The sequence below is a fragment of the Magallana gigas genome, chromosome 3 (assembly GCF_963853765.1).
Source record: "Magallana gigas chromosome 3, xbMagGiga1.1, whole genome shotgun sequence".
NCBI lineage: Eukaryota > Metazoa > Mollusca > Bivalvia > Ostreida > Ostreidae > Magallana > Magallana gigas.
In genome coordinates this window covers 42670496-42696213 of record NC_088855.1, presented here as the reverse complement: position 1 = coordinate 42696213, position 25718 = coordinate 42670496, and the positions used below count along the sequence as shown (strand labels likewise).

At 34.0% G+C, this 25718-nt stretch overlaps 1 protein-coding gene across 7 annotated transcripts in view; it reads left to right on the top strand.

The window, feature by feature from the left end:
* LOC105329068 (short transient receptor potential channel 7) overlaps positions 1-25718 on the top strand; it is a 90495-nt gene that overhangs the window by 48415 nt on the left and 16362 nt on the right. For 5 of the 7 annotated variants that reach the window (XM_066079886.1, XM_066079887.1, XM_066079888.1 and 2 more), the window contains 2 exons: positions 22852-23010; positions 24062-24553. In XM_066079886.1, coding sequence (XP_065935958.1) covers positions 22852-23010; positions 24062-24553 — 651 coding nt within the window. Of the gene's footprint in view, positions 1-25; positions 204-22536; positions 22661-22851; positions 23011-24061; positions 24554-25718 lie in introns of those variants that run through there. The other 2 variants (XM_066079889.1, XM_066079890.1) reach the window with 2 other exon arrangements.

Genomic DNA, 25718 nt, shown 5'->3' with positions numbered 1-25718 from the left:
AATGACATTGACTTCTGACAGGGCCAGCCATTTTGACGTCTTCGAGAAAGACTGATTCTGATTGGACCATCAGGAATATTAACCAATGAAATTGAGTTAAACATTAGCTATCACAATGGCCGGTCTGGTCAGAAGTTGATGTGGCTGCAGAATAAAAGTTCAGTTTGGAGGGTATTTAAGGAATTCTATCGGAATTTAAGGATGTAAGTAGCATGCGCTTGATGTGATATTTTTAAAGATTAGTGCAAAGGTTTCTTGACTTGTTGCAATACTGCTGTTGTCAGAGACAAAATCCCCTGGACCGGTAAATGTCCGAGTAAAAATAAACTGACGACTTCGAGAAAATAATGACGTTTATCTCCGCTATTTTAAGACCGATCAACTTGAAATTCGGCATGAGTGTATCTCAGACATTACTTTTCCGAAAAATACATGCATATTGCGAGTGTTTAAAAAATTAACTGATTTATTAGGCTTTTGAAGCGAACTGGTAGTTTTTTATTTTGGTCAGAGTTCGACCCCTTTCTTTATTTATTGTTACATTGAAATTAATGTTAAAACGGGCTTGGCCCCTGTGTGCAAAACGGGAACACGCCGTAGGGTTTTGCGTACCTCCGGGTATTCCAACTTCGACATCATTAGGCGAGACAAAATATTATGGTTTTATACCAGTTTTGTTGAATATTTTTTAATGCTTAAGTTTATTTGCTGATCAAATGAATAAGTAATTGCGAAATTCTACAGTAATCAGTTACGTTTGGATGATCACAATGCTTTTCCGATGAATGGATGTTGACTTGTGCTCCAGAGAGACATTACACCATTTTACCGTGAAAAGTTTAGTAGAGCGCTCGCTAGATTTCCAACACCCATTAACTCGAGAAAGCTCGCTCAACAAAAGATGCTTCTAATTAACATGATTCATGGCTTTTAAATATTCAAAAATTATTCATTAAGTATACTTTAATACGTTGTAAATATAATTGTTAGTACTCCGTTTTCATATTTGCTAGAAATAGGATCTGTAGTCCTTATTTTGTACCGATATTGGAAGCTATTATATTTAAATTATAGATATATATAAATATATATAATATAAGATATATATATATAAATCAATGTAATATGGTACACCCACCAGGCATGATTCCCTATATTCCTTACGGAAATTGATTGAAATAGAGAATGACAGGATGGAAATCTACACGCTCCGTTAACTGATTAGTCGAAACGTTCACCGACCTAAGAAAACTCGCGGATTGCACGAAATATTACTCAAATTCTCATTAAAGACGACATGGCTATTCCAGGTTATGTGATTTTGTTGCAATGTCGCTACCTTCATATCCCACATGAATCACCGAAGAATTCTTTTTCTCTATTCCTATACGTATTTTAGAAAACTCAATGCATGATTATGATGTCCACAACGTTCTCTACCTAAATTGTGAAATTCATCGTCCCTGAGACAGGGGTTCAGGCCCTAGGGTGGGGCCAATATAGTCATATAGTGTAATGTATTAAATCTTAGAAAATCTTCACTATTTCCAAATATATTTATGGAAATATCAATGCATGGTTAATTTAGAAGTCCATGAAGTCATCTACCTAAATTGTAAAATATATGGTCCCTGGAACAGGGTTCAGGTCTAAGGGCGGGGCCAATGTGGCCACATTGTGAGAATTTATTGATTTATAATATTTTCCTCTGTACTATCACAGCTGGTCCCTGTAAGTTAGGTATTTTTAATCCGAGATTCCTCATTCTCATGAATACCTCCATTTCCCCCTTCCCATTTTATTGAATGAATGTTATTCCAAGATCAAATGATAAAAGCGGGTTAACAGTCAGAAAAGTCTCAGATTATCTTTAGACTACAAACCAAGGCTCTCGGTGCAAACATGAGACCCTCTGACATGATAATCTAAAGGCTGTGGTACTCGGGTGACCGTCAAGGCCTGGGGCCTATAGTTCTACAGTTTTTTTCTGGACAGCCGCTGTTGCTCTTTTGCAAAAATGCTGTAAACGATTAATACACGGATGCTTCTTGATTATTGAAAGTTAAGATATATATAGATATATATATATTGTTTAGATTAGCATGATTAAACGAAATTGACTTTGTGGAATAGTGAAAACAATATAGTGGGTTTTTTTTTATTTTGTCAAATGAAAGAAAAGATCGTTTGTGTGAGTTCATGCATAGTTAAAATTCCTCTATGCAACATTCATTTTCATTCCCTATTGGACTAGAATTAGCATCCACCATCCCTTCCCCCCTCCCACCTTCACTCTCCTTTCAGTTCTGCTTATTAAGGTCTTCCGTTTCCAACGGAAGACCTTTCTATTATTGTGCGGGAAAGATTATTTTTCTTTTTTTTTTTTTTCTTCCTAGACGCGAACTTTGAGGCTTCATATCTTGCTTATTTCTGAACGGTTTTTGCTCAAATTTTCAGGGCTAATGTACTTTACAAAACACTATCTTAAGCAATTCATAAAATTTAGAATTCCCTTTCCGTTAAAGAGTTATTCCCCTTTTAAAAATTTTTAGGGCCTTTTGTTTCCAGACAAAGGCTCCGAGACTATGATAGCAGGGAATGGGAATCCAACGAATTTGAATAACAGAGACATTGTAGTTGTGCACATCTGTTTTTGTTTTTAGATTACGTTTTTTATTTAGGAAAAGGTAGGGGGTCAAAAAACAGGATTCAAAAAAGTGCGAAAATTTAGACATATTTTCCTTTATATCTTTTAAACGAAAAATATTTTGTTAAGACATGTAGAATAAAAGTTGTGCAAAATATAGAGGGCTTTCATTTGACACCAATAAAAAAGGGCTGGCCCCTTAAATTAAGGGCCAATGGCCCCTGAAAAAGTTTGCTTAATAACTCAAAAACGGTTAGGATTTTGATATGGCTGTCGCTGGAAAAGTTGTTTGTTGGGATCTCATAAAGGTCGCTACAATGTTATTTTGTATGTGATTTGTGTAGTATGAGTGTAAAAAGCTTTACATGTTAACATGTACCTGTTATCATTTGACAAGTTAACGAAAGTCTTTGCGCGTACAACTGGCATAAAGTCACCGCAGAAAGTATGCTGGTTTATACAAACGGCATTAATTCATAAGAATTGTTTTTTTTAGAATATACGTGCTTTTTTTAGGAGTTTAAGTCATTGTTGTTAAGTTCTTATAATGCTCAACCCTTAAAAACGGGACTTGGAAAACAAATCATTGTTTTTCTTTTCTAGTAAACCTCAAAATATGGAATTAAAAAAAATCTATGCATTACATTTTAGTTATTAACTCCATACATTTAAAATCTTCCTTGAATCAGAGCTGGTGTGTACCATTACGTAAGCTCTCCCTCGCCCGCGGCCGAGAAAATCGGTCACCATGGTCGCGGCTGGACTACCTAGCGATCAGGGGTGTTCTAATACACGAGAGTTGCGTCTCTCATATATGATTTTATTTATCCGCAAACCCATTGATTACACATGTTTTTTTATGGATTAAACGATTGGGTGTCAATTAAGAAATCGTTCAGTTAATTAATAAAAGCAATGTCATTCTCAATCTAAAGCAATAATAGATAAAGATAAATTGTGGGTTTTAAGTTTAAAATAAATAACTTCTATTTGATAGAGTAAGGTCATGATACTGCAATTTTCAAGGCTTACTGGGTTCTGAGCTGTGTGGGTCTGTGCGTTGTACCTTTACGTAATCTATCGTTCGCCCACGGCCGAGGATCTCAGCCACGGCTGCACTACATAGCGGTTATTTATACACAAGGTTCGCACACCGAGACGCACACTTCCATGCATATGAACGTGTTTGAGTTAATATAGTCGTAAATACAAGAACTGTTTTAATTTTATGTTATAAAAGTTTGTCCATTTTGTATTTATTTAATTAAATTTGAGTGTAAATGAATATTAATGAACGATATTAACCCAAATCGGAAACATCGTCAGACATAAATTAATGGTTGGTTTGTTTATATAAAATATTTTATAAACTGTACAAATAATGTTTTAAATCAACAACAACAACCCCCCCCCCCTAAATATTAAACATTTAAATGATGATCATCCATCGCCCATGGCTGAGGAGATCCGGCACGATTGGACAAGTGATCCGCGGTCGGTTCGTGATCTTGTACCTTATCACGCGTTCATGTTTCATATTTTGGCATTTTGCACGGACACAACTATATTTTATTATGTTTTCAACTATTATTTTGGTTTCAGATGAAAAGATAAATTTATTTTACTTGTACAGTTGATTAAGCATTGGTGTATACGATAGCGTACAAGGTAGTTTAAAAATCAAATCAAATTATAATCAAAGTTCCATGTTACATGTTTGCGGTAGGTGCTAGCACGATAAAAGAATGTCCTGAGTTGAGGCATTCGATGATTATTTAAAAGAATATTCACATGAGTTTTAAACAACTTTAGATTAGATTCTGTCCGTCACATATTAATCACTTCTGTAGTTTTTCTACATGTTCGTTTCATTATGGAAGCGAACTCATTGCTGCCCCCCCCCCCCGCCCCCCTCCTCCCGCCCCACTGACAGGAGCTCGCGCTGTATTTTTTTTATGGGGGGGGGGGCGAATCGATATCAAGATCTGTCGAAAATCATTTTTGGTGGCTTCTTCTTATGTGTAACATTTTGTTTCACTTTCCCAACCGTTTGTTTATTCGGTCAGTCTGTGTTAATTCAATCGCCACGTGCGACCGAGAATCTTGTGTCGCTTCAGCGCACACAGCTCAGAACATATATAGCCCCGGGTCATCAATTGTTATGTAATTGAGTAACAGTTGGAATGGTGCTTTTACTACATAAAATATAAATAAAAAAATCATCCAGAAAAAATGTTACCGTAACTCAATAGTCAATACCAAAAATAAAAATCCGTATGATTACAAACTGAAATCGGTTTTTCAGTATTCGGCGGGATTTGATTTTTTCTTCTAACATTAGTATTTTTATTGGTTTCAGAGAATACGATGTAAAAATACAAACAGGAAATAAATCTGATATTATTTACATTGATAATGTTGAAAAATATTTAAAATTAAATAAGTCACATTCGTTAGAAAACACTGTTATACAAACATCCGATAATTTTTTTCCTATGTCGTATCATTTGCGTTAATAAATATGGTCTGTACATATCCATGTACCTCAGAAAAAATTCAAATGATTAAACAAAAAAGAAAGTTGTAATTACTATTTCGGATTTTTTTCAAAGTAATTTAACATTGTATTGAATCAGAAAAGAACAAGAAATAAAAATGATTTAAATTTTTGACTCAATCTTCATATATATTACCGGCGCTCCTTACATGTATAACGGCGTTCAGTGTATATAGATTATCATGATCTATTTGAATTAAGTTCCATTCGTAAAGATTCCCTTAATAATTTATTGCATGACTGTGTACATTGTAGGCAAATCCCTGTGCGTTAATTACGTCTTGTTTTCCGTTAACAGTGGTTTAAGTAATTAAAATAATTACTTGTAAAAATATCTATAATCGGGATTCCAAAGAACTTACTTCCCGCAATTCATAGAAATGATCAGTATGTTTTCTTTCTATGTTTACATTTAATTTTGTTCAAATAATTAATAAATTTTCTATCATTTAAATTGTGTGCTTCATCAGATACTGATTCCAATTACCTTGAAGTCATTAATTTTTCCATTGGCTATTGACAAAAAAAGAGACGCTTGACCATCCAATGAAAACAAATATACAGAGTTTGATTGACAGGTTCAGCCAGGTGCAGGTCTCACCCGATGTCCGAGGTTATGTGTGCCGCGAGTGGTCGCAATAAGAGTTATCGATGTAAATAAATTAAAAAAAGATACATGCTTATCAAAACATGCTCGTGTAAGTTAAAGTTGATTAAGGCTTGTTCCAACAGAAATCATGTTTTGCAAACTGTATTTAATATTTTTTATGTATAGCGAATTTTAATATTGTACAGTCATTTTACCGGTAACGAATCAGTATGCGGTTTCTCGTGCATGCAACTATTATTATCAAAATTCCAAATGTTTTTATTTAAATCGCGTTTCTTTGTCCTTCTAAACTGTATCAAACTTCCGAAAATATAAAGGATGAATTACGGAGACAGTAATTTCAACACCCCCTCCAGTTTCCTAGTTTCGAATTCGTTTCCCAGTATCGAATTAAGCGCCCTTTATCACTTCTGACCGAATATTTTGAGGCGAATTAATTTCAAAAATATTCTAGAGGTACATGTTAATGGACTTATAAATGAACAAGGAAAAACGATTGTGGGAATATGTCATTTAAACAAATTATATGATCGTTATTTTTATCATACCGTTTTCCGGTCAAATTGAAACTGGACTTGAACAGTTTTCATTTCCGTTACTTTATAATATTGAATTTTCATAAAAACACTTTATAATAGTAATTGATGATAAGTAGTTGCCATTTTCCTTTGTTTTTCCCGTATATCTATCAATTTTTGCAGCCAAATAATACTGCTGTCGCAATGAACCGTAACTAGGAAAACTACACGTGGTTCTATTTGAAGTCGTAATTTCATTCAAAGCTCCATTATTATTTGATATGATGTATTATCTTTTTAAATGAATTATATTTACTAATTATTCACTAAATAGGGATCAATAACAAACTTATTTTCATAGTTAGGCTTAATTGTTTTCACACTTTCGTTTTTTAGCTCACCGAGCTGAAAGCTCAAGTGAGCTATTCTGATCACATTTTGTCTGTCGTCTGTCTGTCTGTCTGTCTGTCTGTCTGTCTGTCTGTCTGTCTGTCTGTCCGTCCGTCCGTCTGTCCGTCTGTCTGTAAACTTTTCACATTTTCAACATCTTCTCAAGAACCACTGGGCCAATTTCAACCAAACTTGGCACAAAGCATCCTTCGCCTAAGGGGATTTAAATTTGTGAAAATTAAGGATCACGCCCTTTTGCAAAGGGAGATAATTAGGATTTTATGAAAATTTTCGAGAAATTTTCAAAAATCTTCTTCTCATGAAACATAAGACCAGGAAAGCTGCAACTTGTGTGGAAACATCATCTGGTAGTGTAGATTCTAATTTATGAAAATCATGACCCCCGGGGGTAGGGTGGGGCCACAATGGGGGGTCGAAGATTTACATAGGAATATACAGAGTAAATCTTTGAAAATCTGCTTCTCATGAACCATAAGACCAGGAAAGCTGAAACTTGTGTGGAAGCATCCTCAGGTAGTGTAAATTCTAATTTGTGAAAATCATGACCCCCGAGGGTAGGGTGGGGCCACAATGGGGGGTCGAAATTTAACATAGGAATATATAGGGTAAATCTTTAAAAATCTTCTTCTCATGAACCATAAGACCAGGAAAGCTGAACCTTGTGTGGAAGCATCCTCAGGTAGTGTAAATTCTAATTTGTGAAAATCATGACCCCTGGGGGTAGGTTAATGCCACAATTGGGGGTCGAAATTTAACATAGGAATATATAGAGTAAATCTTTAAAAATCTTCTTCTCATGAACCATAAGACCAGGAAAGCTGAAACTTGTGTGGAAGCATCCTCAGGTAGTGTAAATTCACAGTTGTGAAAATCATGACCCCCGGGGGTAGGGTTGGGTCACAATGGGGTGTCGAAGTTTAACATAGGAATATATAAAGTAAATCTTAAAAAAAAAATTCCTTTCAGAAACTAATCAGCCAGGAAAGCTGAAACTTGTGTGGAAGCATCCTCAGGTAGTGTAAATTCATAGTTGTGAAATTCATGATCCCCAGGGGTAGGGTGGGGCCACAATGAGGTGTCGAAGTTTTATTACATAGGAATATATAGAGTAAATCTTTAAAAATCTTCTTCTCAGAAACTAATCAGCCAGGAAAGCTGAAACTTGTGTGGAAGCATCCTCAGGTAGTGTAAATTCATAGTTGTGAAATTCATGATCCCCAGGGGTAGGGTGGGGCCACAATGAGGTGTCGAAGTTTTATTACATAGGAATATATAGAGTAAATCTTTAAAAATCTTCTTCTCAGAAACTAATCAGCCAGGAAAGCTGAAACTTGTGTGGAAGCATCCTCAGGTAGTGTAGATTCTAATTTGTGAAAATCATGACCCCCGGGGGTAGGGTGGGGCCACAATGGGGGATCGACGTTTTACATAGGAATATATAGAGTAAATCTTTAAAAATCTTCTTCTCAGAAACTAATCAGCCAGGAAAGCTGACACTTGTGTGGAAGCATCATCAGGTAGTGTAGATTCATAGTTGTGAAAATCATGACCCCCGGGGGTAGGGTGGGGCCACAATGGAAGGTCAAAGTTTTACATAGGAATATATATGGTAAATCTTTAAAAATCTTCTTCTCAGAAACTAATCAGCTAAGAAAGCTTAAACTTGTGTGGAAGCGTCCTCAGGTAGTGTAAATTCAAAGTTGTGAAAATCATGATCCCCAGGGGTAGGGTGGGGCCACAATGGGGGTTCAAAGTTTAACAAAGGAATATATATGGTAAATCTTTAAAAATCTTCTTCTCAGAAACTAATCAGCCAGATGATTCTTTATAATTGTTAAGACTTTGGCCCCAGGACAATTCTTTGGCCTCACAAGAAGGTTCAGAGTTTATGTACGTTTATATCCCATATATAAACAATTGTTAAGGATCTTTTTGAGAACTGCAATACTCAACATATGATATGACTATAAAATCGTCCTGTTAGAAAAGGGACTAATGATTATAAACATAAGAATATCCAGGGGAAAATGGATTTTATTTATACAGGATCAACATATATTATTGTACATTGTCCAGATAGTTTGTATTATGACTCCATTAAGCTGATTTTATCATACCTATTGTTCCTCAGGTGAGCGATGTGGCCCATGGGCCTCTTGTTCTGCTTTGAACATCCGGTAGCTCATATCTGGGGCACATTTTTAATTTGTAAACAATTCGGTAAATAATCGTGCAAATGGCAAACAACTTCACGTACTGATATAATATTTATTTCTGTGTTATAATCACCTAGCTAGAATTTTTTAAAACCTCAACTTTGTCTTCCACCAATAATTTTTCTAAAAATTATTCGATACTGGCAAATATTCGTTACCGGTAAAACTGTACCAGTACTGAAACATCGTATAAAAACGTTATATATATATGTACTCTGTAACTAGTCGTCTTTTAATACATATACCTTTCTTTTGTTTGTTAAAAATAAATTCAATTTTGTTAAAAGATAAGCATATCATTTCTTCTAGATTTTTTTTTTCATGAAAATACCTACAAGAGAGTTTTGCCAATCACAAACAGTTTAAAGTACATGTAATGTAAAACACGGGCTCCATTTTGAAACAAATTGTCAGAGAGTTCCGAATGAAATCTGATAAACGTTTCACATGGTTCTCGCACGCTTTGCTCGAAATGATTTAAACGCATTGTCCGAAATTCTGCACGCTTTGTCCGAAACGCTAAACGGTTTACACGAAACGCTTCACGATTCACACGAAACGCTAAACGGTTAATACGAAACGTTTTTCGCACGTAAGTCGCACGCTTTTTTGTTGTTGTATAGTAGTACGTTTCAGGGTCTGTAAATTTTGTCAGCACGCAACAATTCTAAATTGCACATTGTCTTCAAAAATTTACAAATATTTAAATAAAGAAGTTATCTTAGAGAAAAGGTTACGTGTTTTGTAAACGGGTTCGGTTTAAAAAAAAAAAAACACAATTCCTGACATGACACATGAGTACATACTGTTTATTACAATGCTTGCTACCCTCTGAAAATTTAACTCGCCATTAAATATCTCATTTTTTAAATAATGTTTGTTACGATTACATAAACTGTGTGCGACAAATAGTTTTCCTAAAACATTTTCTTATTTTCTTTTTCAAAACACGTTTTATATGCAGGCTTTCAATCACAACACGTTTTTATAACAAAAGCAGAACTGAAAGTTTAGTAATTATAATCGTTTGACACCATATCACATATATTTTCAACTCGCAGCAACAACGGAAGACCTACTCGTGGCTTTGCCACGAGCTCTGCTCTAGTTCCTTTCTCTTTTCAGTCGGAGTCCAGTTTAGAGCTATTTTCGGAAGTCGCATGTTCTGCACTCTGCTCCAAAATGTCCCCATTTGGGATCATCTTTGACGATAAAAAGTAGATTACGATTGTTGCATATTACCTACATGTACATGTATATCATCGTACAGTAATCCCGCTCTCTTATCCTGGCTGTCACTCAGTCTGTAAAAATGATAGTACAGTGTATTAAGTCGATGGCTTTGATGTTGGTAGCAGTAGTTAAAGCACTCTAGTCCTAATAATGACACAAAGGTGGCGGAAAGATTTCCAAGAAAAGTGCATTTGAATCGTCGTTGATTTTCTTATACAGTTCCTTTTGTAGATGCCAGCATACTTCCCTGTTAGTGCATCGGTTCTTTTATTTTTTAAGGAGTGATGAACTGTAAGAAAATGGTATTGTTGTATTTTTATCATCTACAAAATAAAAATGTGTGCGTAGGTTTCCTGGTTTACAGAGAATATCAGTGTATATAAACACCCAATTATTTTATTAAGAAATGTCGGGTTCCTATTTTCGCCTTTTAGAAATATGTTAATGTTGCTTATATAGTTTTATAGTAAAAAAAAAAACAAGGATTTTATAAAAAAAAATCTCAAATTCAAAAAGTCTATAACTTATATAAGTAGTTTTAAGGTATATGTAATCAATATTTCTACATTTTTTCTACAGTCCAATAATATACGTATATATATTTTTTAAATGAGATGTTTGATTGAAAAGAAATTGTTCTGTATGCGGAGAAAATCTACAACCTATAAGCAGCATTAAGTCGGTCGACTGCTTACTTAGACAGGACCTTACTAATTTACGAAACAGTCCTCATTGAAGAAGACGCTGGTGAGAAGTTGTTAAATTTTTTTCAATACTCTGATTGAATGTATTGAATGTATTGAACAGTTAGCTCATAGCAGTACAGATTTGTTGAACCTTTGGAAGTAGTTAAATTGTCTATGTTCCGTTAACCATTCCAATTAATACACAATTATTACGAGTTAAAATTCGAACATTTTTCGTAGAGTTTGTCCCATTTCTGCAGTTTTTGTTCAGGTTTTTAGTATTTCTTCATGCTCACCATTTCCATCCTCAATGAGTTTGTTTTTTATGGGTCCTTTCCACATCAATCCCTAGCGGATCGTCGCTTCTGTTCCTCGACTAGGGACCCAATAGCCCCACTGTTAAAACGCACTTTGAAAAAGTTAATTTTGGGACCAAGTCAACGCCCTTTGAAAAAAAAATTCAAAGTGCGTTGCCACATCCCACCCCTCCTACCACCCACCCTCAGCGCTGCTCTCAAACAGTCATTATTGTGTTCATTTTTGTCCACATTCTTGCACTGGCTGTCAAGTGTATAACTATACATGTAAAACACATGTGTTTATATAAATATATTTATTTACCATGTACATGTACAACCCTAACTATGGAATGCCATAGCTGCCTTAAGGTCAATTTCATATTATATGAACTGGTATTTCATTTATATGCAATAGTAATATCATTATATGCAGTGGTAACATCATTACATGCAATGATGACATCATTATATGCAGTGATAACATCATTTTATGTAGTGCTAACATCATTATATACTATTATTTCATCATTATATTCAAGGGTAAAATCTTTATATGAAGTGGTAATATTATTACGTTATGTCGTAAGATCATTATGTGCAGTAGTTTATTCATTATATGCTATGAATAAATCTTTATATTACATGATAAACTCATTTCATACAGAGCTAAACTCATAATGAACTATTGTTCAATCGTTATGTTATATGGTACACTCTTCATGTGCAGTTGCAAAATCCTTTTATGCAGTGCAACTTCTTGATATTAGGTGATAAATTCATTATATGTAGTACTGACATCATGTTATGGTGTATTAAAACCATTATGTATGGTGATAAAACCTTTATGTATTGTGGTGAAAGCTTTACATGCAATTGTAAATCCTTTATATGATGTGACAATTTTATAATATGCCGTCGTTGAGTCATTATATTATGAGGTCAGTTCTTTACATGATGTGATCATTTCATGATATGGAGTGGTAACTTCTTTATATGCAGTCGTAACTCTTTATGATGAGGTTGTAAACTGGTTCTCGCTGAAAAGTTTTAATGGGGAAGAGGTCCAGTTTTATTTTTAAAAAGATGCCGCGTTCGTTGTGACGGTGCACATTTCCTGGTCAACTTGTCGTTTGTTTTGAAGAGAGAGAGAGAGAGAGAGAGAGAGAGAGAGAGAGAGAGAGAGAGAGAGAGAGAGAGAGAGAGAGAGAGAGAGATTTTCTCTGTTCTTGATACATCGATGTGTGATAAATCGAATGAATTTTTAGTAGAGTACGCGTTTAATTTTAAAAGTAAAATAAATTTCAAAAATTAAATGATTGTACTTTGTAGAAATTTTATACCCCCTCTGCTTCTAGATCCGCGCATACAGATAGGAAGATCACTTTATGTATCTTGATATTAACATAGAACAATTTAATTTCTACTTGCTATCGTGTTTTAAATATGTATGTAATTCTTTGGAGCTTTTTGAATTAATAAATCTAATTCTGTCTCTTCAAAAACGTTTAAATTGAGGAGTTACTTTGCTCTTGATTGTTATTTAAAATAATTTTAATAGCATCCATATAAACCGTGGTGCTTGGAACAAACTTATCCGTATTTTGCTGATTCATACATTATTGCACGGCTTGCTTTTAACGATGTCGAACAATATGTATATATATTTTGAAAACGACATATTTTACAAAAAAAATACATTAACATTATCGATTAATGCGTTACTTCCTCGTTCAGCAGCAAATGTTTTAGCTGCAGATCTGTATCTCTCTGGTTTAAAAAAAAATCGGATAGACAATTTGTCTATCCGAATATTTTCAACCAGAGAGCTACAGATCTGCAGCTACAAATGTTTATAATGTGAACAAAGTCGGTAACGTTGAAAAAATCAGCACACATGTAAAATATTACAATAACAAGCGTTTTAAAACTTATTTATCCCGACATCATTTATTTTCAAAACCATCGGAATAGGAGTATTACCTTTTCAAAAATTAATTTAAAAAATACCAAGTAGTTAGTCTCGGTGATTATTCGGACATCCTGCGTAACCACTCGGCTATACTAGACACGATGAAGTTTGCTAAGATTTAAAACACCGTTTTTTAACTTCGGAGGTTTTTTTTTCGAAGTTTAATCTTTAAAAATATGCCTCTTTGAAACAAAAATCGGATATACCATGAAACCAGTCACATTTTTCAGTGAAACCATTTTACAATTTGTTTAATGCATGGGGGTCTTGAACGGGGGGGGGGGGGGAGGTCGCGGGGAGGACCCCGCCCCAGAAAAATTAAAATTTCTTAAAATTTCCATGAAATTACCAAAAATTTGCCTCGGACCCACCTCCCCCCACCCCTTCGGCAAACTTCAGTATTCATCGCACCCCCCCCCCGAAAATTTTGTATTGATCCGCGTATAAAATGGTCCTATAAAAATGATATGAAGATATCTGCAACAGCTTTATGGAAAATAGCACAGGAACTGCAACACCTTCTTTGTAGGATTTAAAATACAAAAATACATGCCCGGTGAGCTTAAATTTTATACAGTGGATGAAACAACCATAAAAAGAGGTTAAGACCAACCAATTTCTTTATTATTTCTTAAAAATAAAATTAATTTTAAGAAAAATGAAAAATAATTATTATTTATGTCTATGAATAAAAATCTGTCTATTCCTTTTGTGTTGGAGGCATTAATCACCGAGAAGTAGCATCTACCTGGTACATTGAAACAAAGGTCTTTCGACTTTGATTTTAAAACGCTTGCTTCATTTTTTGTAATTTCTTTTACTCTTAAATTAAAAGCATACTCTACTAATAATACATTCGATTTACCACCATACATAATGGGTTCAATGATTGATATTATGATATCGATGTTAAAGGACAGATAAACTAACTCTCTCTCTCTCTCTCTCTCTCTCTCTCTCTCTCTCTCTCTCTCTCTCTCTCTCTCTCTCTCTCTCTCTTAAAAAACCCGACAAGTTGACCAAGAAATGTGCATCGTCACAACGAACGCGGCATCTTTTTAAAAATAAAACTGGACCTCTTCCCCATTAAAACTTTTCAGCGAGAACCAGTTTACAACCTCATCATAAAGAGTTACGACTGCATATAAAGAAGTTACCACTCCATATAATGAAATGATCACATCATGTAAAGAACTGACTTCATAATATAATGACTCAACAACGGCATATTATAAAATTGTCACATCATATAAAGGATTTACAATTGCATGTAAAGCTTTCACCACAATACATAATGGTTTTAATACACCATAACATGATGTCAATACTGCATATAATGAACTTATCACCTAATGTCAAGAAGTTGCACTGCATAAAAGGATTTTGCAACTGCACATGAAGAGTGTACCATATAACATAACTATGGAACGCCATGGCTGCCTTATGTTAGATGATTTTATTATATGCTGTGGGTCTATTATTATATGCTGTGGTTCTATAATTATATGCTGTGGGTCTATAATTATATGCTGTGGGTCTATTATTATATGCTGTGGGTCTATTATTATATGCTGTGCTTCTATAATTATATGCTGTGGGTCTATTATTATATGCTGTGGTTTTATAATTATATGCTGTGGTTCTATAATTATATGCTGTGGTTCTATTATTATATGCTGTGGTTCTATAATTATATGCTGTGGGTCTATTATTATATGCTGTGGGTTCAATTATATGCTGTGGGTTCATAATTATATGCTGTGGGTCTATTATTATATGCTGTGGGTCTATTATTATATGCTGTGGGTTCATAATTATATGCTGTGGTTTCATTATTATATGCTGTGGTTTCATAATTATATGCTGTGGGTTCATTATTATATGCTGTGGTTTCATTATTATGTGCTGTGGTTTCATTATTATATGCTGTGGGTTCATAATTATATGCTGTGGTTTCATTATTATATGCTGTGGTTTCATTATTATATGCTGTGGGTTCATAATTATATGCTGTGGGTTCATTATTATATGCTGTGGGTTCATAATTATATGCTGTGGGTTCATAATTATATATGCTGTCGTTTATTCGAAACTAGCTATTCGAATTCGGATTTCTCGTTTTGGAGTTTACATTTACAAGCACTTTCAGCTGACACCAAAGACAATGGTCGTATGACCTTGACTGAGACCCATATGCTAAAAATTGCTTTTCAGAACTTTGTTGTCGCCGGGCGCATAGTGTTTCACAAACACATCTTGTTTCAATTTATCAATATTATACTTTCAGACAAAGCAGAAAATGTGTTTGTGTTTTAAATCTTTTATACAATAAAAAATGATTAAAATACTGAGTATGCAAAATTGATTTCTTGTTTTATTTACTATTATCAACTATAATAATTTAAGCTTTACTATTAATCCTTGATGTTTTAAAAGATTCTTTAAAGGGAGTACAAGCTTGAGAATCTATACTGTCATTTGAGAGTACGTTACTGAAAGTCCAAGTAGCTCAAAAAATTCTATGTCTCGGCATCTCTCTTAGCGCAGCCGTACGTGTTTGCTTACGAATTCTATCAGGACACATTTTTATGCGTCCGAATCGTATATTGTTTTTGTCCTGTTTGTCTGTCTGTTGTCAACTTTAACCTTCGCCATAACTTTTGAACCATAGGAGAAAGAGACTTCGTATTTAGTATGCATACTTCACTAATTAGGTGCTTTTAAATGACACCTAGGATAATGAGTTTGTGACCTTAACTGTGACCTATATGCTAAAAAATTGCTTTTTCGAAATTTGTTGCCGCCGGGCGCATAGTGTTTCACAAACGCATCTGATTTTAATTTGATAATTTGTTTGCCCCCCAAATGCACCGTTACTGTATTTCTTTTATGGATCTGCCATCATAAATTTATTAAGAGAGTGAGAAAATTCTGATCTTAAATTCATGTCATTTAATGAATTATGAGTAGTTTTTCAAAGGGAAAAAAGCCAAGTTAACCAAAATAAATACAAGATGTGTTTGTGAAAAACTATGTACCCCCAAATCTTCGATGACAGTGGCATAAAATACCGCAAAATTGAATCTGTGTTGGATTTCCGGGCATTGGGCGAGGCTGAATGCACATCTCTACTTCAGTTCCTCAGACAAATAAAAGATAGTGTTTTCAACATTGCGTACATGTATAGAAAAGGTAACGCACTATAAAAATGTGTCCTGATAGAATTCGTAAGCAAACACGTACGGCTGCGCTAAGAGAGATGCCGAGACATAGAATTTTTTGAGCTACTTGGACTTTCAGTAACGTACTCTCAAATGACAGTATAGATTCTCAAGCTTGTACTTGATTTTTAATAGCACACTCCCTTTAAAGAATCTTTTAAAACATCAACGACTAATAGTAAAGCTTAAATTATTATAGTTGATAATAGTAAATAAAACAGGAAATCAATTTTGCATACTCAGTATTTTAATCATTTTTTATTGTATAAAAGATTTAAAACACAAACACATTTTCTGCTTTGTCTGAAAGTATAATATTGATAAATTGAAACAAGATGTGTTTGTGAAACACTATGCGCCCGGCGACAACAAAGTTCTGAAAAGCAATTTTTAGCATATGGGTCTCAGTCAAGGTCATACGACCATTGTCCTTGGTGTCAGCTGAAAGTGCTTGTAAATGTAAACTCCAAAACGAGAAATCCGAATTCGAATAGCTAGTTTCGAATAAACGACAGCATATATAATTATGAACCCACAGCATATAATTATGAACCCACAGCATATAATAATGAACCCACAGCATATAATTATGAACCCACAGCATATAATAATGAAACCACAGCATATAATAATGAAACCACAGCATATAATTATGAACCCACAGCATATAATAATGAAACCACAGCACATAATAATGAAACCACAGCATATAATTATAGAACCACAGCATATAATTATGAAACCACAGCATATAATAATGAAACCACAGCATATAATTATGAACCCACAGCATATAATAATAGACCCACAACATATAATAATAGACCCACAGCATATAATTATGAAACCACAGCATATAATAATGAAACCACAGCATATAATTATGAACCCACAGCATATAATAATAGACCCACAGCATATAATTATAGAACCGCAGCATATAATAATAGATCCACAGCATATAATTATAGAACCACAGCATATAATTATAAAACCACAGCATATAATAATAGACCCACAGCATATAATTATAGAACCACAGCATATAATAATAGACCCACAGCATATAATAATAGACCCACAGCATATAATTATAGACCCACAGTATATAATTATAGAACCACAGCATATAATAATAGACCCACAGCATATAATAAAATCATCTAACATAAGGCAGCCATGGCGTTCCATACATAACGATTGAACAATAGTTCATTATGAGTTTAGCTCTGTATGAAATGAGTTTATCATAGCATATAAAGATTTATTCATAACATATAATGAATAAACTACTGCACATAATGATCTTACGACATAACGTAATGATGTCACCACTTCATATATAGATTTTACCCCTGAATATAATGGTGAAATAATATTATATAATGATGTTAGCACTGCATAAAATGATGTTATCACTGCATATAATGATGTTACCACTGCATGTAATGATGTTACCACTGCATATAATGATATTACTATTGCATATAAATGAAATACCAGTTCATATAATATGAAATTGACCTTAAGGCAGCTATGGTGTTCCATACCTAACCCTACGGTGGCATCTTTGTCTGTATCTCGCCTTCTACAATTTTGTAGTCTGCGAAGTTCTACCTTCTATCTGTACATGTACCGGGTAGTTTTTTTTAATCGCATTATCTCGTGTTTCAAATGTTTCAAATTGTTTCATATGCACGGGGGAAATAGGATTAAGCATACAAATAGCAAGCGTACATCTTTTTTTCCGAGTTCATTCTCGGCGGTAACAAGACATTTCGATTCATATATCGGTTTTGTTTGCAATAGTAAATTGATTACCTACTGTTCGAAGATTTCCGACTTCCATTCGAAGAAAACAGAGATCGTAAAGACCAAACAGAGACCTCAAAGAATTGAGTATTGTTTCCTTTTAAGTGAAAAGAACATTGACTGAAGAAAATACAGGTTGTAGTCGATGACTAATCAAAATGATACATGATGCATATAATGAAAGTATATGTACAAATTATCACTTAGGTTTTAAGCGTGATTAACGCCCGATTTGAATATATTCTGATTTCTTACATGGAAGTTGCAATGATAGCAAATGATGTTTAAATATTTGAATTTGGAAGAATTAAAGTCAAAGTTTCATCTCGGCCCTTATTTTGCATTTTGTTTTACTAACTTAACTAATTAATAAAAATACAGGTATTACTATTCCTAATAGCATCTTTTAAATAAAAAGCAAATTAGCTTTATTTGGAGTTCCAATAGTTCAATCTATATTGACATAGAGTTATACAAAGACTTATCGACAACCCTACATTAAGCCTCGATACATAGTGGTCCCTGATTCTTAGATTGTTGACACCTTACCGGGTAATAAAGAAAAGAAAATATTCGTACTTAAACCGAATTATTCGGTCACCTAAGACTTTACAAAAAGATATGAATACTCGTGAGTGCGCCTTTTCACGTGACATAGTTAAACAGCCAATCAAAGTCTCTTTCATGAAGCTGTTGGATGCTATAAATATTAAGTATTTGGTTGGTAAAATTTTCCGCAATGAAGCAGCATATTTCATGTTTGTGGTAGCCGAACATGAAAGGGAATTTCTCAACGAATTGCACTAGTGATGGTATTTTAAGAAACCAGCAAATACGAATTACTTCTTTGCACCAGTGTTGGTATTTTAAGGTGGATCCCTACTCAGACGCGTCATCAATTTAGCAGATATAATAAGCTTTAAAATCGAAAACGATATTTGTTCGGATTTACCATTTTTTGCCCTAATTTTTAATGTTTAATTGATAATTCTGAATTTGATAGAAGCAGTCAAGTGTAAATAATGTCTACAAGTATATAAATGTTTTGATCTTATTGAGTCCAATAGTTGGAAATCGTGAATTTTAGTACGTTTGTGTTTATATATGCAGAGGAAAGGTACTGTTTATCCAAAATATTAATTTGTACTCAATACATGTAGTTTTGAAAGAAGAATTTTAGGGTTTATCAAAGCAAAGAAATAAAATGCTGTTTTCTGATGTATTTTTAAATTGTGTTCGTGACACTTTTTAAGCTGCATTTGATAAGGGGGTATATGTGTTTTAAAGGTCGTAGAAAAAAAAGAAGCATGTGAAGTCCTATATTTTTTTTGCTTTTTAGTTGCAGTAGACATAAATCTAATACTTAAAGTTTAAAAAATGGTGTTTAACCATAAAATTTTTAAGATAAGTTAAAATGTGAAATTATGTAAAGATTTTGAAATAGAATTTTTGTAACATTTCATTTAAAAATTCAATTTTAATCAATCAAATAATGATAATCACACTTGTTATTACTTTATTACATTATTAATGATTAAATAAAACATTTAAATCTTTGTTTTGCTTTGATATTTTTTTAATATGAGCCAAATAATGAATTTGGTTGAAATCATGTAATCGAAGAAGGGAGTATGCATCTTCTGGAGACTCTAGTGATAAAAATAAATAGTTAGGGCATGTATTTTTGGGGCTTTTTTATAACGTAAGGTATTATTCTACTTGATTAATGAAAAAAAAAACTTACTTTAACCACAAAAATCCTGAGTAGGGACCTACCTTAAGAACCCAACAAATACGAATTGCTTCTTTGCAACAGTGTTGATATTTTAACCCAACACATACGATCACCAGTGCATTTTTTCATCTTCAAAATCTCAATAGAAACTAGTTACAGTACATGATAGAAAATGTAACTATTATTTGGTGATTAGAACCATTTTAACAAGAGCTTGGACGTTCGGAAGGTATCAACAGCAATTTGACGTTGACCTGTCTATTTCATTGTAGGCCATTCAGCCATTGCTTTTTGAAATCAACAAGATTTGTCTGGCTTTTGATCAAAGACTACGCAGTCTTTGTATATTTCATTTCATATTTTTTACAGCATTTTTTTAGACTGTTAGCTTAAATATGTGTAGGTAAAATAGTGGTGATTAGAATACCCCATAGAGTACCTTACAGTGTATGTAGCTAGAACCTTCTTTGTCTCAAACATTTTGTAATTGTTTACAGTATTTTTAGTTATTGTTCACAGCATATTTGAGTTACATCATTCGTTGGACTTTCTTTGACCTTTTTCGTACGACTGGTACTATAAATACCTCGAATAGTACACAGACTTTGTCACAATTGTGTCGTCAGCCATTTCTACAGTCCTATCACCGGCCATTTGTCACCTCTTACTGAAACATTATTGATTTTCAACCTATTAATTTGTTTAATAATAAATGAGGAGCACAGGGGATGACAGGGTTATCGATTGGACCGTATGTTTGCAGTGAACATTAATGATGGCTCATACCTGTCGTGTCTAAGTTTAGTGGTGCTTTAATATTAAACTTGTTGTCAATTGTACAGCTTCAATCCAAGGAATTCTGGTCGCACTTATCATTAAGGTAGAATAACACAACTAAAAAAGTCACTCAAATTAACAGTAAATTATTTGATTATGAAAGATATAATGAAAAATAAACTGTACAGTGTACATATGTCAAATAACGAAAAAATTGTAGTTTGGGAATAAAAATGAATAATCAAAAAATTTAATTCAGTAAGTAACAACAAAAGCGGGATTCGAACCCGGTGTGTAGGGATCACAAGCCCAACACTTTATCCACTTGGCTATGAAATAAGTTACAAATATTGCCATCGATAAAATCCTTTTAATAAAACCAAAAAGTCGTTTCGATCAGAGGTCAGCCATTTTGTGATGATGTGTTATTCGACCTTGAACAAGATGTAACATCATACACGTGTACGGGGATTGTGTGAACTTTTCGAAAGTACAAATGGATATAGTGTGCCTAGTGCACTTAATGGTCCAAAATATTACACTATTACATTAATGCTCACAGCGTTTGCTTGGTCCGATTTACATCAATTTTTTTGTACGCTTTTAAACAATGGTTTTAAGAAAAATTATTTGATACAGTAATAACCAAAAAATCGGACCAATCAGCTTTAAAATTGCATTAAAGAAATGCATTTTACACAATCTTCTTAATATCGGAAAGCAAAAAAACTTAATTGTAGCAATGCGTAAAAAGTATATATACGTAAATATGTATTTAAATCACTATACAGTACCGTAAGCAAACAATATAGTTTTCCATCCCACCCCAACCTAAATTCGACAGCTAAATCTTATCACGTAGAAATGTAATCTATCGTTTTTAAAATTATTTATGATGTAAGTTTTGAATTTACCGGGTGGCAGTAAATACAAAATTTACAACATGACAAGTTGTCATGTTGTTAGTGCCACAAGTTGTCATGTTGTAAATTTTGTATTTACTGCCACAAGTTGTCATGTTGTATTTTTTGTATTTACTGCCACCCGGTAAATTCAAAATTTACAATTTACCCGGCGGCAGTAAATACAAAATTTACATGACAAGTAGTTATAACTAAATGTACATATAATTTCATATCGCTTGTGCATACTGAGCAACATGTAATTTCTGACAGCTGAACCACGGCCTGGAAATGTCCTTTGTGTTATTCCGCAAGAAAAGCCAGAAGTAAAAGTAACAAACCGATTTGTCATCAGTAATAGAACCATTGATCTCTGTTATCTCCTTCCAGTACAGAGATCACAACCTATTACACTGTAAATGACTGTGTCTAACACAGCCTGGAATCTCGCCTTCCATTGTTGAACACATAAGGGTATCTTGGGAATAAAGGGAATTGTTAGCTATTACAATTGAAGCATTAATATTCAGACTGACTTTGTTATTTGGCGCAAAGAACATTAGATCTGATCCGAAGTTACAATTTATCAAAAACAGCGTCAAACTTCCATTTGTCTGCTTTGTAACCAATGTATCCCTAAGGAGCATTTGTGCAATGCATTTAAGAATTATTGTTGAAAATTGAAAGAAATAAAAATTAAAACTTAACTTTATCTTGATATACAATATTGTATTATGACCGTTCTTGTAATCTGTTGCATTCAACTTAACTAGCTTTCGTCAATTATCTAATTGTCCAATTGGCGTTTTATGGACTGCACAGTCAAATTTCGACAACATTTCAATCATTCTGAATGCTTCGTTAAAAATTTCCAATACTCGACCATTCCCAATGTCGCAGCTAATGAATTAGTGATTGAGAGGAAGCTTCAAATAAAAATCTGTTGACGGAATTAGTCGCTGTCAAAGGAATAAGACATTTTTACCGCCTAGTCTGTATGAATCAGAGAAGGGTCGCAAATCATGTGGATAGAGTAAAGTACTCCGTACGGGAAACACTGTTCGCGGGTATGAATTGATGCAACATTTTGTTAAACGCACTGAAAACTGAATAAGTTAAGACTGGAGATATTTTTCATCATACCAGGAGGAATAAGTTTGTAATGAAATGCGACTTCATGGGAAGAAAAAGACTGAGATATCATTTCCATTGTCTGTCGGATTTTGTTTATAGATATAAATGTCATCAATCTTCACAGAATGTCGACTTAGAGGAAGAGTTTCTCCATGCCGCCGAGTTTGGTGATATTCCGTCGGTCAAAAGAATACTGGACCAGACGCCGGAAATGAACGTGGACTGTATCGATGCGTTAGGACGGACGGCGCTCAGACTGGCTGTCAAGAACGAGCATCTGGAGGTAAACAATTAATGACGATATGAATGATATATTGGTCAAAATACCCAACACCATCATTAACAAAAAAAAGTTACAGCAATTAAAGTGTTAAGTCGTTATTGTGCAATTTATGGGTGGGAAGATAATGGGCGTTTGGATTTTGAGGTTTTTATGAATTCATCAAATGAGTTTGATGAATTTGGAACGGATAAAATTTTCCAAAATGCTTGAAAAATGGGTAAATCGTCCGATTACATTTACATCATTTTATGTCACAATGTCCTTAGTAGGTTGAAATTGCAATATTTACAATCACCCTAAAAATTCAAAATGTGGTCCATTCGTTAAAATAACAACATTTCTATTAGCTGATATTTTATTGCTTTATTTCAACAATAAAGTGTGTCTTTATAAGGATTTATTCAGGTTTAAAAGGGCACAGAAAAAATATAATCAAATCGGGCAAAGAAAAAATATAATCGAATCGACTAAAGCGGTCTTGTTATATCTTCTGTATTACAGAAAATCGGAAACTTTCAAGGACCTGTATGGAGTTGAAAACTATTAGGGGTTTATTTATTGTTAAATTTTATATTTTTATTCAGCAAAGTATAGTTATTTTCATAAAATGAGTGAAAGTAAATAAAGACTGTCTAAACGATGAGAATTTTAAGTAGTACATATCTGACCCTTGACCTTTCACTAAATTTGATCATGCATATGATTACTGGGTTTTCTCCGAGTACTCGGGCTTCCTCCCACATCAATGACCCCCTCTCGCTAATATCCGTACCATCGAGAGATATTAATATACGTTGTAGAACTTTTATATAAATCGTTGTAAAATTGGTAAAATTCAGTTTAATAATTAGCTCATTGGTAGTACTAGTCTTTACAGAATTGTAAGGTGGTGGTTTCATGTGGTTTCTGTCATTGGTAAGTGGCAATTTCTTGTGGTTTTTGTCATTATTAGGTAGTGATTTAATGTGGTTTCTGTCATTGTTAGGTGGTGATTTCGCGTGGTTTCTGTCATTATTTTGTGGCGATTTAATGTGGTTTCTGTCGTTGTTAGGTGGTGGAGGTTCTTCTGGACCGATCCAGTGGTCGCCACATCTACGAGGCGGTTCTCCAGGCAATCAGCGCCGGTCATATACAGATAGCAGAGACAATTCTGAAACACCGCAGGTATCTGGAAATGTGGAAAGAGAGAAAGAAGCTGGGAGACGAGGACCACTTCTTTAAAACTAGCTTTGAAGAATCTCAATTCTCCCCCGACATCACACCCCTGATCCTGGCGTCCCAGAAAAACCAGTACGAAATCGTGCAGTTGTTGCTTCTACGAGGGGAGATAATCCAGAAGCCGCACAAGTTCCGCTGCGCTTGCCAGGAATGCACAAACAAAATGAAGTTTGACATGCTACGGTCTGCGAAATATCGCCTGAACGCATACCGGGGCCTGGCCAGTGAGGCATACATATCACTGTCCAGTAAGGACCCGATATTCACGGCGTTTGAACTTGGCGCCGAGCTCAAAAGTCTGTCCAGGGTCGAGAAATACTTCAAGGTACGCTCATCTTCTGTTAAATTCATCATTATCTCAGTTTTGACCAAAAATTGCATGTACAAAATGTGGATGTGATTAATTAAAAATTTTGTTTTTATTCCTCAACTTTAAAGAAGTCAATGAAAACACAAATCCGCTGTGTATTTAAAAGTATTTAAGTTTTTATCCATTTTTTGTTGAGTTGTAGTACGCCAAATACAATTTCCTTCAAAACAGTAAAAGAACTAGACACGATCTCGTTGCGAGCAACGAGGAGGTCTTCCATGCGATTTTTTGAAGGTTATATGACCTTGACTTTGATATTTGACCCTTCATCTCCTTATCGGGGCAACAAAAAAAAATGATGGTTGAATTTTGTTAGGAACATCATTCTCAGCATTTTATTCTATATTGATTTTCAAAATGATGCTTTTTTAAATATTTGTTCTGTTTGAGGTACGTTATCAACGTTTTGTACTTCTGGCCCCTTAAAACCAATTAAAAACCCCTTTATACGGAACACATGATAAAATAATTATAATATATTGTTAAATAAATGTGAGATGAACATTATTGCTTCCTAAACATATAACAAAGTTTTTTTCAGTAAAGTGCTATGGAAGAAAGACTTTAGAGCCCTTTTGGTCCCTAAATTGAAGGGCCAGCCCCTTTTTCTTGGCATCATACGAAATTTCTTTTGATATTAAACATATTTTGTTCAACAAGTGTTTAGAAATTCTTTGCCGTTTTTGAGCTATCTGGGATAGCTTTTGGGAAGTTTTGGACTTCTGGCCCCTTAAAACCCCTAATTACGAAACGCATAATAAAAAATTTATAATGTATAGTTTTATTAGTAAAAGATGAACATTTTTGCTCCTTAAACATATTACAAAATATTTCTCAGTAAAGTGCTATGGAAGAAAGACTTTAGAGCCCTTTTGGCCCCTAGTTTGAGGAACCAGCCCCTTTTTTTGTTATCAAACGAAAGATCTTGTAAATATAAATTTTATTTGCTCTATATGTTATGGTAAAATATTTTCAAGAAAGGAGATAAAGAACGAAAACCATTAAAAATTACGTCGTTTTTTCAAACTCGATTTTCGGGTCCAGGCGAGCTTCGACGCATTTGAAGCCAGACAACCATAAATGCCTTTAAACACATCTAAAATCTACAATCCCTGAAAAT